The sequence below is a fragment of the Littorina saxatilis genome, linkage group LG16, assembly GCF_037325665.1.
Source record: "Littorina saxatilis isolate snail1 linkage group LG16, US_GU_Lsax_2.0, whole genome shotgun sequence".
Lineage (NCBI taxonomy): Eukaryota > Metazoa > Mollusca > Gastropoda > Littorinimorpha > Littorinidae > Littorina > Littorina saxatilis.
In genome coordinates this window covers 22,557,060-22,572,489 of record NC_090260.1, presented here as the reverse complement: position 1 = coordinate 22,572,489, position 15,430 = coordinate 22,557,060, and the positions used below count along the sequence as shown (strand labels likewise).

The window sequence follows — 15,430 nt, the reverse complement described above, 5'->3', positions numbered from 1 at the left end:
CCTACGGTTACGTCTTGGGTTACGCGATTTCTCTGGCTGTAATTTAGCTAGAGCAATATTTTCTTTTGTAGTTTGTGCAGAATATAACATTCTGGGGGATTACGAAGGGATTTTGCTGAAATTTTATTATAGTCATATCCAGATTATTTCAAAAAATAATTTCGCAAGCGTTACCCTAAAGTTTGACAGTTGTAACAAAGAAGTGTTCCTAACTCCAAATATAAATATAATAAACAAGATCTGCTTCGTAATCCCCTAGAGCATACCCAGAAGGATAAAATAAAACAATAATTAGAAGTGTGACAATCACATCTGATGAAAATCCGTGTATCTCCTGTACTCCACTTTTGTCTGTATTTTGACTGTTTTTGTCGCGTAAAACAAAAACCAGCAACCGAAAATACAAAAAGTGACTATTCTTTGTCATCATTTGTTCATTTCTTTCATAAAATAACATTCAGACACAATAAAACATTCAAAATTAAAAAAAAGGTAGTGCACTGGCCCACCTCCCCTTAAACAAGTAACTCTTCCCCCGGCTGTCGATGACTTCGCGAAGTTGCAAAGTGACCTGGATAACCTCACAGCATGGGCTGATAAATGGCAACTCTATCGTCTGCTATGTCGTCTGCTTTGATCGACTCGACAACACTACTACCACTCACACTGACACTGTCCACATTCGCGGTGTTCCTGACATTTTGTCCGGAATCACTTACCTTGGCGAAGGGTAGCAAACCTTGGCCAATTTATTTTTTTTATTTTTAGGTTGCGACATGATGTTCAAATCCAAATCGAAAGCACTGACTGATTGATAAACTTATCGCGAACCGGTGAACGCAAACGCTGAGAATGTGGTTTCCCTTGTCCAAGGGAAACCACTCTGGCATCAATTTTTTTTGGCACTGGCTTCCGTTCAAAACATTGATGTTTCGTTTTTGGTATTCGCGAAGGAAATAAACGTCAGTCAGCTGACTAAGTACATCGGCAGCAGTTTTAGCAATCAAAGCCTGACCAATACAAAAAAACTGGACAAACTTTGGCCGATTTAGGCGAATACTCTTCGGACATTTGGCCGATAGGGACATGAAAGTTTCGGCCAAAGTAAAACAAAATCAGCGATTGGCCGAAGGGCCGACCCAAACGACACCCCTGTACCTTTAATCAAATGCAACATGAAACATTGACATTAGTACCTCCACCTTCAGCAGTCTTGTTCCCTGACTTGGAGAACAAAAGGTCAGTTAGACCTGGATTGAAAATGTCCTGTCAGAAAAAATTCTACATGACAAAATTATTGGACAGCTGACAATCCTGGGATGAAAACACTGTGTCAGATCAGTTAATACACATCAGTGATCAATGACTGAGGCCTTAGCTGAGAACATTTTACACTGCTAGTGGTCCTCAAAGAGAACAAACAGGCATGTGAATTGGGAATTGGGAATTGAAATTTGTACAAAAGGCTAAAAATGTGCAAGTAATAGGAAAGTCGATAGCGCAAAGCTCCTAGCCTTACTAGGGGAGTCCGGGGGCATTTTCTCCCGAAAAAAAAATTATCCAAAGAACCCATATGGTGCAATTTGGTGTCATCTTAGCTCCAAGTTTGCCATTAAATTCAGTTTTTAGAACATGATTTTTGCCTCCCCCATTTTTTTCCCCGGCAGAACAAACAAAACATTCGGCGGAAATGTGCCTTTCAGCGGACAATTCCCATGCCTGACAAACAAGACACACACACAACAGACGAGTAACCAGAGAAGGGATTCTTAAAAAGATGTAAAATTAGACCACAGGAAATTTTGAGGTTTGTGGACATGAGTTGATGATCTGAAAAATGGCCTTGACAGTCTCCAAAATTCCACACACACAAAACAGACTATGCCTTTAATCATTTATAAATACATGTAATACCCACCGGCTTGCTGTGACTGTGAGGCACCAACAGTAATGATGTCCTCGTCACGACTGTTGAAGATTCCTCTGGTGTCGGACAGTTTCCCCCGTACCTCTCTTGGGTTGTACTCTGGCACCACCACCGCGTACTTCAACAGCTCATCATACTCTTCCTGGCAACAGTCATGTTAAGTCTTATAAGTTCACTTGTAAGATTGACGGGCGCAGTGGCGTGGTGGTAAGACGTCGGCCTCCTAATCGGGAGGTCGTGAGTTCGAATCTCGGTCGCTACCGCCTGGTGGGTTAAGACTAGGTGTGGAGATTTTTCCGATCTCCCAGGTCAACTTATGTGCAGACTTAACCCCCTTTGTGTGTACACGCAAGCACAAGACCAAGTGCGCACGGAAAAGATCCTCTGATCCATGTCAGAGTTTGGTGGGTTATGGAAACACGAAAATACCCAGCATGACTACTCAACGAAAGCGGAGTGAAGCTGACTATGCTCTCAGAGTATAGTGTGGGGAACCCAAATGGGCAAACGAGCTCACATGTCACCAGCATTTCTGGAAAGCTGAAGAAGAAGAAGTTTTAAGATTGACAGATGAAGGTTCTATGTATTGTTTTGTCTGCCATGAAGCACTCTCTAAACTCTCCTCTTACTGCCCTGCATGCATAATCGACAGTAAGTAAAGTAAACTTTCCTTTCTTCTCTGTTTTTTGGTTTTATTCTTCTTCTGCGAACTTTTCTTTCTTTCTTTATTTGGTGTTTAACGTCGTTTTCAACCACGAAGGTTATATCGCAACGGGGAAAGGGGGGAGATGGGATAGAGCCACTTGTCAATTGTTTCTTGTTCACAAAAGCACTAATCAAAAATTTGCTCCAGGGGCTTGCAATGTAGTACAATATATTACCTTACTGGGAGAATGCAAGTTTCCAGTACAAAGGACTTAACATTTCTTACATACTGCTTGACTAAAATCTTTACAAACATTGACTATATTCTATACAAGAAACACTTAACAAGGGTAAAAGGAGAAACGGAATCCGTTAGTCGCCTCTTACGACATGCTGGGGAGCATCGGGTAAATTCTTCCCCCTAACCCGTGGGGGGTCTTCTGTGAACACTTAACGTAAATAAAGTTTTCTTTTTAGTCATAAAACAAATCACTCAATCTCTATTTCACTTCAGTATTTGGTTTGAGAAAAACAGGTGTTTCTTGGGTTGGAAAATGCAATGTTCATCATACCAATTGAAGCCGAAAGAAAAACTGTGCAGATGATATCAAACTTCAATAGCAGTCGGTATAGGAAGTAACCAAGAGTCAATACCAAGGAATAAAAACCAATTTTGTTAGTGTTCATTGTAGTCACCACTCTCAATCGTTTGGGAAACAGTTACTCATCAGAAACCCTGATTTCAATACCTTTGAAAAAATCAGGAAAAGTCAGGTCTGAAAAAGGGGAAAGCCTTAAAGGCGAAGTGCAGCTCACAGCCTTCGTTTTGCCTTTTTGTTGCAGCTGAGTGCATTTACAGTTCAAAACTCCTCCTATGATAGTAAAACAAACCCAAAACTACCCAAAACAACGACATCTGTGAAGCTCGACAGTTTCTTGTTTACGCGAGTGCATAAATTAACCTAGTTATTACGTGGTGTTTGGTCGGAGTTCGATTCAACTGAGTGATTCCGGCCTCCATTTTGTTTTACACAAACTCATGATGACGTCTGACATAGTTTGCTAGTGACGTGTCTTTTCAGTTGTGCATGTGGTGATCTACCTGATCTAAATTTAGATCCAAAAATAGGCCAAGACCAGCCGGGTCCGAGTACGAAATTAATTCGTAAAAAAATCGCAGTTCTTGACTCTTTGAAACTGAGTCTTTGGGTGCAAGTCAATGAAACTTGGTAGTTCTTCTAACGGATAGCTGCCTGAGGTATGACTAAAAGCCCGAGGGGCTCCGTGCACCTGGATTTGACAAGTTCAGTACCTTTAAAAATAAAATTCACAAGTACATTTACACATGTATGTAAATTGTAATGAACTGAAAATCTAGAGGAAAAAGTGTTAAAAGGGGGAAAGAGTGTTGTAAATTTGACAGCCTTAAAGTTAAAAGAAAATCAGGTCTGAAAAATGAGGAAGCCTTAAAAAATAACAGTCATGTACATTTACACATGTCATGTAGTGTAGTGAACATTTTGAGAAAAAAGAAAGGTTCCACTGTATTTAAAAAGTCCATCCTCCCACCTGTAGTCGCGTGGACACAGAGCTGCCGGGGGAGTCTAGGGGGATCACGGGGGGGTCCTGTAGACTGACATTGGAACTCGACGCCTGACTCATCGCTGCTTCCTATACTTCTCACCATGCAAACAATTTCTCAGGACCTCTTTAAGTTCTACTGTAGGAAACTTAGTTCAGAACGTTGTCTTCTTTGCAGTACTAATAGGCTGTTGCGCATGCTCCCAGAACGGAACAATTCAGTCACCTGAATACCAAAACAACAACAAAATGAATTCAATACCAAAACAACAAAATGAATTGAAAAAAAAAATGAATTCAAATTTCAATGCAAAAACAACAAAATGAATACAAAATCAACAACAAAATGAATGAATACAAAATCAACAACAAAATTAATTCCACTGCACTCAACATCATGGGAAAAGTGTTACTGAGTAGGTTGCTAACTTCGCTCTGTGAATATAAAAAGGTAACAAAATGTACTGGAAATATTGTTTATATTGGCAGTAATTAACTGATTCTTATGCTTTACCCACTCTCAGTTTCATGCTAGTTGCTTAATATTTTATATAAAACACCCTGATAAAACACCCTGACGAAGGCCACGAGGCCGAAATATTGGTGAAAACGTGAAGGCTTGTTTTGGTTATTTTTTCAATATATATGTCTGTATGTACATATAATTTATAAATCACCTCATTTTTGGAAAAATATTATGATGACTCTGATGAAATGTACATTGTTTCTGATAGATTGCCTGTGAAAACAAAAGAGATCATATATATATGCGCTTAAATGAATAAAGTTTTTTTAAACAGTTAAAAACTAAATCCTTCGGCACAGCAAAAATCTCTCAAATTCGACCACTATAACTTTTTTATTGTTGAGATTCTGAGGCCACAAAAATAACAGGATAGGCAAGTTATTAGTTAGCGCTTTGGAATTAATTACTGACGTCTGCTAACCATGTTTTTTTGTGTGACAGAAAATGCAAACTGTACAACTAGTAGTGGTAAGTCATCCAGTCAGAATAAAAACCTGCTCATTTCATTTCTGTACTATATGTTCTGCCTTATGGCTTACATCTTTTTTAACGGAAACTGCTCTTTGAACTATACCAAAATGCAACCATGTTGGAACTATCTTTCATTGTTTCAAAACTTCTGAGATGAACACCCCGTGCCAGTTGCTGATGGTGATAAGTTACGCGACTTGCAAAATGGAGGAAGCCTGGAGCGTCTGTGACAGTCACTATTGATCTGCATGAAATGCATGACGAGTTTCTTCTGAATGTATACAATGCACCGGTACTGCACATTTTCAATTGCAGCCTTCGATCTAGTTTCTTTATGTTTGTTTGGCTATAAGTTGTGAACTGAAGAAAGACCTGTACGTATTTGTTTGTTTCCGCTGTTACTGGTAGAGAACAATTCAACCATTCATGGGCACAAGCTGTCCTGAAACAGAACTAGTCATGCAAAAAACGAGCTAATTCCGTTATAAAAACGAGAATTGATCCGCCCAGTGTACTACAAAAATACGGCAAAACAGAGCAATTCTGAACAAGTTTCAACTCGTTAGTTACCCATAACAAAGCAAGCACTTTGCGAATGAAGACAGTATGTTCTTTTTCTCACAGCTTCCTCTTGTGTCTACCATATTCATCTTTACGCACACAATTCATAATGTTGGATCATCTTACCCTAAACAATGAAATAAAACCTCAAAAGCGCATCTCTTGTATCAACAGCTACTCGGCCGCCATGCTGTAAACAGTTTTCGAAAGGCAGAGACATTTAGTAACAGTGATTTTGATTGGTCTCATTCCGAATTACCGCGTGTGCTGTGTGCTGTGGAGTAGCTCCCCTCGGTCTGACTAATTACTACGCGACCGCACGCGACCACACGCGACCTTGCACTACCTTGCGCGACCTCAAACTATATATATCTTCACAACATTATCTGACTTTATCGGAAATTACCGACCAGTATCTCTGACAAGTATAACATGCAAGACAATGGAAAAAGTTGTAAGAGACTCACTGTTTGAGCATATGGAGAGTAATGGTCTGTTAACAGAGTGTCAGCATGGATTTGTGTCAAAAAGATCATGTGTAACAAATCTGCTCGGAGTCCTTGATGACTGGACTAATACTAATAGCCTAGACAATGGAAAGCCGGTGGATGCGATATACCTGGATTTTTCTGAGGCATTTGATACGGTGTGTCACGAACGCCTCCTCGCAAAGCTCAAATCGTATGGTGTCACTGATGAGGTCAATGATTGGATCGGCAGCTTTTTAAAAGACCGTCGCCAAAGAGTAAAAGTAAACGGTACCCTATCCGACTGGGTGGACGGTGACAAGCGGAGTGCCTCAGGGCAGTGTTTTGGGTCCAGTTTTGTTCGTTGTGTTCATAAACGACCTCCCAGAAGTAGCTCAAATCGTATGCAGTGCCGTAGCACAGCTCCTAAAAGTGGTCCGGCCATAAAAAAAATAAAAAGGTACGGTCCCTGGCCATTATGTTCTCCTCAACTATTAGTGACAATTTCTCGCTTAACGCTGTCATTGTGCGATCTAAGTCACGACCCCTCCTTCCTCCTAACACAGCGCTGAAGCTTATGAAGACGATTTTTTTTTTTAACAAAAAACTGGTCCGGCCATGGCCGGAGTGGCCGGTAGGGCTGCTACGGCCCTGGTATGGTGTCACTGATGAGGTCAATGATTGGATCGGCAGCTTTTTAAAAGACCGTCGCCAAAGAGTAAAAGTAAACGGTACCCTATCCGACTGGGTGGACGGTGACAAGCGGGGTGCCTCGGGGCACTGTTTTGGGTCCAGTTTTGTTCGTTGTGTTCATAAACGACCTCCCAGAAGTAGCTCAAATCGTATGGTGTCACTGATGAGGTCAATGATTGGATCGGCAGCTTTTTAAAAGACCGTCGCCAAAGAGTAAAAGTAAACGGTACCCTATCCGACTGGGTGGACGGTGACAAGCGGAGTGCCTCAGGGCAGTGTTTTGGGTCCAGTTTTGTTCGTTGTGTTCATAAACGACCTCCCGGAAGTAGTGTAGAGTCTATGCATGTAGCATGTACGCCGATGACACGAAAATGTACCGATCAGTGGACACTGTCGATGACTTCGCGAAGTTGCAAAGTGACCTGGATAACCTCACAGCATGGGCTGATAAATGGCAAATGAAATTTAATGCGGGTAAATGTCAGGTGCTACAGTTGGGACAGAAAAACGTGAAACATGTGTATAGTATGAAAACGGCTAGAGACGGTGATGGAAGAGTGGACCTGAATAGTTCAAGTGTGGAAAGAGATCTTGGTGTGCATATAGACAATGAACTCAAATTCTCCAAGCATGTAGAGACCCAAGCTAATAAAGCAAATAAGATTCTAGGACTTGTGAGAAGGTCGTACGAGTACCTTGACCAAGAATCAATGAGAATGTTGTTCATAGCTCTGGTGAGGCCTCATCTGGAATTCGCAAACTGTGCCTGGAGTCACGTCCACGCTTGGAAAAGGACAAAAAGCTTATTGAGGGTGTGCTACGTAGAGCAACAAAGTGTGTGCCGGGTTTGAAGGACCTAGAGTATGAGGAGCGTCTCAAAGTCATGAAGATACCTTGTATGTGTTACAGCTAGAAGAGTGAGAGGTGATGTGATAGAAGTGTACAAGTTCATGCACGGTGTGTATAACTGCAAGAATCCTCTCGAACTCAATCAGCAGTCTGGTACTATAGAGGACACTGTTATAAGTTACAGAAAAACGCATGTAAAACCAACTTGAGACAGCACTTCTTCACCGACTAACAGAGTTGTAGACACTTGGAATGCCCTGGACAAGTCAACTGTGGAGGCGCCGTCATTAAACAGTTGTCACGAACAGAATTGACAGTGTGTTCAAGGACTACATGTACTGTGCTAAGGTTAGGCACCCAGTGTTTGCCACGAAAGCCACGCATGCCACTCCCAGCCAAATATATACGCCACCGGAAGAAAAGTCTAGACAATAAGGCACGATCAAAAGAACGTTACACTAGGCCATCTTAAAGTTAGTCAATAGTACTGGTCAATGATAGTACTGGTCAAAAGATCAAATATAGGCCTCGCGGTCTTGGACATCTGCAAATTTATCTTATCTTATCTATCCGAGTCTTATACCAAGTTTTAAGTCAAAGAAATTAAAAATAACGGAGTTATTAACAGCTATTGTGTTTTCAGCGTAGCAATAGGGTCCGATATTTAGACAAGTATAATGCCGACGAGTCGAAGACGAGTCGCATTATACTTGTTCGAGTCTAAATATCGGACCCTATTGCTACGCTGAAAACACAATAGCGATTATAGAGCTGTTATGACCTTGATTTGTTGTTCCAAACTTACAAAATGACTCAGTGTTTTTGCGTCGATGCGTTGATCTCAGGTTTTGATAGCAGACAAACTTCTTACGCGCATCATGTTCGCGCAGACATGCACACCGCAACACGCTTTCTGACTTTGGAAGAAAAACTGACTCCAAGTGCATTCGACTTCACAACACAGTTGTTGAAACAGCCTTTTAAGTTGTCAGCGGTGTATGCTGTTGTCGATAGAAACAGCGCCGTGGTACAGATGGGTGAACCGGAATCATGCGTCGGCCATTTTTCTCAATATATGCTTTTGGATATTGAGTAAAATGGCCGACTTCCGCCGCATTATGCTTTGATGATCGGAAGAGACCATCCAATCACAGGCCCCGAATTCCCCCACGTGTTCATCAGAATAGCTACCCGCGCTTTTCTGGATTGTTAATTTCACTGCCTTTACCACGAGCGGTGGACAGACTGACGATGCTACGAGTGTACGGTCTTGCGGAAAAAATGCAATGCGTTCAGTTTCATTCTGTGAGTTCGACTGAGCTTGACTAAATGTTGTATTTTCGCCTTACGCGACTTGTTTGGTTCTATTTTGTTGTTACATCAGTGCATTGTTTGGAAAACTGCTAATGTTTCAACAGCATAGTTTGAGTCTGTTCTTGTAAAAGGTTACCTTTTCTGCAGTAACATCTACTGACAAAAGCTGATTACACTACCTTGAACGGTTAAAAACGACGTTAAACACCAAATAAAGAACTTACAGAGGCGAGATTTTTTTTCTTCTTAATAAATGTTCATGATTGAAATGTGACAAAGCCTAGCCAGATTTGAGACGGTTAGCCTTAGTGTTGGAACTCTAGATTTCACAATTAAAGTTGCCAGACAGAATTCTCACTTTTTGATGCTGCATGAATGCTTGCAAGTATGCATGAAATCGATTAGTGTGCATGTTAAAGGCAGAGTAAGCCTCCCGTAAACCATCACAGATACGGTCAGGCTTTTACACACAGTACAAACACCATTTCATTTAAACACTCACCAATTGAGAACATCCTAGGTGCCCTCCGTAAAGAGCGAACAATTTTCAAAGAATTTATTTTTGCGTGGTTTATCTTACCCCTGAGCCATCGTGAACCCGTGTGATCCAGTTTTCCCTTTTCACAATGCAGTCGTCATAGTTAGTCATTTGAATGCGACTCGACGTGAGCTTATCTACAATAGCACGTTTTTTTTATGCACGAAACAACGGCTGTGGTTCACAAGAACTCTAGCGATGGCTTTTGACTGTTGAGAGGAACGGCGATTTGCACTGATAAACCGGCCGTCGTCTGCTACGACCCTTGCGTGACCCTGCTTCCGGGCTTTTCTTTTTTTAAACTTTCACAACTTCGAATTGTTCTGATCTTGTCTTGATGAAAAACGAATTCTTTTATGATTAAAGAATGTTTGTATAACAAGCTGTCAATTTATTATTTAGATTTTAAAAGTTAGGTCTAGCGCAAAAACGAGGCGCCGTTGTTGTTAACGGAACAAGTCTACGAAAATAAATTCTTTGAAAATGTCTCACGCTCGACAGAAAACAGCCAGGATGTTCCCGTTCGGTGAGCGTTCAAATGGAAGTATGCTTGTACTGTATTTAGACGCTCGGGGAGCTCTGTGATGGTTTACGGGAGGCTTACTGTGCCTTTAAACTCTCTCTCTCTCTCTCTCTCTCTCTCTCTCTCTCTCTCTCTCTCTCTCTCTCTCTCTCTCTCTCTCTCTCTCATACACACATGCGCATGCAGACGTACGCACACACACATACTAGTGTTGTTCCTGTGGTCTTTGGTCTTGGTCGTTCAGGCCTGTCATCTAGCTTCTTGTTCGGATTCCTGAAGATAAATCAATCGCATAATTGATCAACAGCTTCAGCTTCAGCTTCAACTTCAAATGGGACATTCAACTGTTTAAGGACCCAATACTGGTTAGATTTTCTTCAAAAATCGATTTTTATCGTTTTTAAATGTAAGTGCCATGTATGCATGCATAAAACATTAATATTTATTGTGTAGTGTATTTTTTTGGTCTAGGGCACCTCACTCCAGATATATTTCCCTTCAAAGTAGGTGGGTGTGCCAAAATTCCTGTGTAAAACACGTGTTTTGAGCTTACGTTTACCTTTTCGTTTCTTGTTGGAAATAAGAAGCTACTCCCTCGCAGCGCAGCAAATAATGAACACTCAAAATTTTGTAGAAATGGCGGCCGATGTCCCTCGTGTTTGAACAGTGTCTTTTTTATTGAAAGTTTGCAAGTTTCTGTTTGTGTTTTTGGCCACGATGTCTTGTGATCCAAAGAGACGTGGGAAGAGGGCTCGAAAAAGGACTTTTCATGGAAATAAGTGGACTAAAAGGCCTAGAATGGACTCAGAAGCGACGGAAAATGTGGTGCATGATTCGGATGGAGCTGAACTTGAACTTGATACGGAATCAAATGTTGTTTTGGATCAAGAGCGAACAGACCCCCCCAGTGCCACGCCCACTGGAAGTGAGGTAAAACTGAAAAACTTGTATGATTCTTCAGGGGTGTACCTTAACTTTTTTTGCTACCGGCCAGGGGGGCCGGTAAGTCATAAATTGAACCGGTGTCACGAAATTTTCTTTCGCCGAAATATTGTTTCTCCCCCACCAACACGTTTCACTCATTTTTGTACCAAAAACAATTCTTCTGCAAAACCATCCTCTGACTTCTGGTTAGGGGTAAGTTTGGGAATGGGTTAGGTATGTAAACAGTTTTAAAATGCGTCAATTTCTGGCGATGTTTGTGAACTAAGAATTCAATCGACGCCGTCCGCGGGAATTCGGTATTAAGACATACCCGAAATCTTCGTTCACAAACATCGCCAGAAATTGACGCATTTTAAAACTGTTTACATACCTATTTAGGCCAAAAAAAAGAAATTGTCTGTTTCTGGTAACATGGCTAAAAAAAATAGGGTCGGTAGGTAGGGATTTTTTTTTTAATTTTTTTTTTTTTTACCCCAAATGTAGACCAATAAAACTAACTTTAAAAATCGCGCAAAGAGACTGGATTCACTATACATAGAGACAAGACACTCAACACATAATTTACAAATCATCAGCGGACTTTCGTTTTCACACGTTTTTGTTGTTCATTTTCTCACCCTGTCCTTTACCACCAAAAAAGAAAAAAAAATTTTTGAGTTTGGAAAAAAAATGTTAGGGTCGGCGCCGAAATTTAGGGTCGGTCGGGTGACCAGAAACAGACAATTTTTTTTTTTTTGCCTAACCCATTCCCAAACTTACCCCTAAATCGTAGTCAGAGGATGGTTTTGCGTAAGAATTGTTGTTGGTACAAAAATGAGTGAAACGTGTTGGTGGGGGAGAAAAAATATTTTGGCGAAAGAAAATTTCGTGACACCGGCCCCCCAAAATCCCAACCGGCCGGAATTTCTTACAACCGCCCCAGTGGCTCGTCGCTAACCACATACACAAAAGACGTACATTCATACTTATCATGCATGATATGTTAGGCGCGTTTGATCGATCTGCGCGATCGCGCTGCGCGTTTGGTGGATCGATCAAACGCGCACACATCGATCAATGTGTGCGTGTTTGATCGATACAAAGAATACACGAATCGTTAAAACGCGCAGCTCTTATATACTTGCGCATTTGGACGATCCGTCTCACAAATCACCATCGTACTACGCACACACACGTCTGCTGGCAATGACCGGAAGTTATGACCGGAAGTAGGCCTAGCTATAAGTGTCTAAACAGTATGTGTGTGTGGGTGTGTGTGTGTGTCTGGGTGTGTATGTGTCTGGGTGTATGTGCATGTTTGTGTGTGTGTGTGTGTGTGTGCGCCGGTGTGTGTCTCTTAGGTGGTTCACAACCGTATTGAACTTTTCGCTTGACATTAAGCTTGATTTGGGACACATGGCTGATGTATCTGCCTCCACTGTGACTTGCAGTGTGTGCCTAAACCTCTCCATCATGTATCAGTTAAACGAATGAAGAGAGAATGAAGCAATAAAACTAACTTGAGCCTATGTGAATAGAGCTCAGCAGTAATTAACAAGTCGCGTAAGGCGAAAATACAATATTTAGTCAAGTAGCTGCCATTTTTCAGCAAGACCGTATACTCGTAGCATCGTCAGTCCACCGCTCATGGCAAAGGCAGTGAAATTGACAAGAAGAGCGGGGTAGTAGTTGCGCTAAGAAGGATAGCACGCTTTTCTGTACCTCTCTTTGTTTTAACTTTCTGAGCGTGTTTTTAATCCAAACATATCATATCTATATGTTTTTGGAATCAGGAAGCGACAAGGAATAAGATGAAAGTGTTTTTAAATTGATTTGGACAATTTAATTTTGATAATAATTTTTATATATTTAATTTTCAGAGCTTGTTTTTAATCCGAATATAACATATTTATATGTTTTTGGAATCAGCAAATGATGGAGAATAAGATAAACGTAAATTTGGATCGTTTTATAAATTTTTATTTTTTTTTACAATTTTCAGATTTTTAATGACCAAAGTCATTAATTAATTTTTAAGCCACCAAGCTGAAATGCAATACCGAACCCCGGGCTTCGTCGAAGATTACTTGACCAAAATTTCAACCAATTTGGTTGAAAAATGAGGGCGTGACAGTGCCGCCTCAACTTTCACGAAAAGCCGGATATGACGTCATCAAAGACATTTATCAAAAAAATGAAAAAAACGTATGGGGATTTCATACCCAGGAACTCTCATGTCAAATTTCATAAAGATCGGTCCAGTAGTTTAGTCTGAATCGCTCTACACACACACACACACGCACACACGCACACACGCACACACACACGCACATACACCACGACCCTCGTTTCGATTCCCCCTCGATGTTAAAATATTTAGTCAAAACTTGACTAAATATAAAAACAACAAAAAAGGAGCTGAATTGTAATCAAAAACGTTGTTGGGGTATATTTCGGAACATTCCTGTATTTGAAACTTTTCACTTCCGGCATGCGATGTGTGTGGTAGGGACTTACTTTGTGACAGATCGTCCAAATGCGCAAGTATAAGAGCTGCGCGTTTTAACGATTCTTGTATTCTTTGTATCATAAGTTCTTTGCATCCACCAAACGCGCACACATCGATCGATGTGTGCGCGTTTGATCGATCCACCAAACGCGCAGCGCGATCGCGCAGATCGATCAAACGCGCCTAACACATACATGTGGATTTGCACTACTAATAACTACCACAAACACACACAAAACTTGATGACTAAAATGCTATAAGTATATTTTAATATAATGATAATTAACCTTGTTTTAATAAAGAATTTAAAATAAAAGCCGCCACAAAGAAACAAGAAATCAAAACAACATTCACACCCTGTCACACAATCACACACGAAACCTCACTAAAACTAAAAGTTACCCCCTTTATGTACCCCCTACCAGACAATTTACAAAGTAATTATTTTACTATGGAACTTTACTTACCACATAAACACACACTTTAAACAAAAGAGTTAATCAGCAATTTTTTTAGATTTAAATTATGTTTTTTGTTGTGTATAAAAAGCTGACTACAATTTTGTTTCTAAGTTGCTTTCTTGTTTTTCTTTTTCTTTATGTGTGTGTTATTAATATTACTGTTATATCAAGCAGAAGTATAAAAGTTGCATACCAGCCAAACTTACCACAGCTTACTTCATAAATAAGGCCAAAAAAAAAATTGTCTGTTTCTGGTAACATGGCTAAAAAAAAATAGGGTAGGTAGGTAGGGATTTCCCCCCCCCCCCCCCCCCAAATGTAGACCAATAAAACTAACTTTAAAAATCGCGCAAAGAGACTGGATTCACTATACATAGAGACAAGACACTCAACACAATTTACAAATCTGTGACAAAGACTAAAAGAGTATGACATGTTTTTCTTTGTTTACCTGGTCTGATATTTCCATGATGAAACAGAAAAGAAGACTTGAGACATCTTACATCTTGAGCTTGGACAAATGGGAACATTTTTTGAGTTTGGAAAAAAAAAGTTTAAGGTCGGCGCCGAAATTTAGGGTCTCTTCTGAATCAAAAGCATTATATTTCATTTCTATTTCCAAATGAAAACAAACAGATGTTCAGATTTCCTGATCCTAGAATAGACCTTTTCGGAATTTCGGTATCTGAGCAGCTCTCGCGAGACACGCTCTTTGTTATGCTTTGAACATCGCGAGAACTCCGAACCTTCGCTTGTGCAGCTCGCACGAGATCGCTGTAACGCGCTGAAGCTTGCGAGAGATTACGAGAGCTTGGAATACCGATAGGGTCTATTGTTTACAGGTGATCTTTATGCTTTTGATTCAGAAGAGTTGCAGAGTTGCACCCCTTATCCTATTGTTGAAGGTCTGTCTTTTCTTCTTTATCACATATACTGGATCGGTTTGTTGTTTTACTTCTTTAGTTGAAGGGAAATAATTGACAGCAGTAGTACTGTCACTACTTGTACTAAGTTGGTCAGCAAAGCTGGTGTTAAATTTTAGAAAACGATCTTAATGAGTATCCCTGCAGTCAATGACCTATACATTTCCCAGAAACTGGATCAGTGGTACATAACAGGCACATCAAAGGAAAAATACAGAGGGGGAATATGTTTGCTCTGGATGGGCGGTCAGATCAAAGGCAGATGCATTTGTAAAAGCTGGTTGGCCTTGAGACCTGGGTTGCCGGGGGCGATCGCCAATATTCAGCCCTGATTCTTCAAAAAAGAGCAATGAATGCAGTGATCAGTTTGAGTGTAACAGCAGTGACACTGACAGTGATAGTGATAGTGACAGTGATCATGACATGTTGTGTGAGGATATAGGCAGGGGGTCACTGAGGCTCAACAAGACCAGATGTATGTAAATATGTCTGTCAAACCATGTTTTGTGGGGTCTGAA

At 40.7% G+C, this 15,430-nt stretch overlaps 2 protein-coding genes across 4 annotated transcripts in view; one reads left to right on the top strand and one right to left on the bottom strand.

Annotated features, from left to right (window-relative positions):
- The window catches only part of LOC138950589 (centrosomal protein POC5-like), a 34,965-nt gene extending 29,064 nt beyond the window's left edge, over window positions 1-5,901 (bottom strand). The window contains exons 1-2 of one of the 3 annotated variants that reach the window (XM_070322292.1): window positions 5,838-5,901; window positions 1,919-2,069 (exon numbers count right to left, since the gene is read on the bottom strand). Coding sequence is in view for 1 of the 3 variants with exons in the window: in XM_070322290.1 (XP_070178391.1) it covers window positions 1,919-2,069; window positions 4,142-4,234 (244 nt within the window). In the remaining 2 variants the exon portion in view is untranslated. The other 2 variants (XM_070322293.1, XM_070322290.1) reach the window with 2 other exon arrangements.
- LOC138950612 (coagulation factor V-like) overlaps window positions 1-15,430 on the top strand; it is a 391,727-nt gene that overhangs the window by 225,317 nt on the left and 150,980 nt on the right. The window lies entirely within an intron of this gene.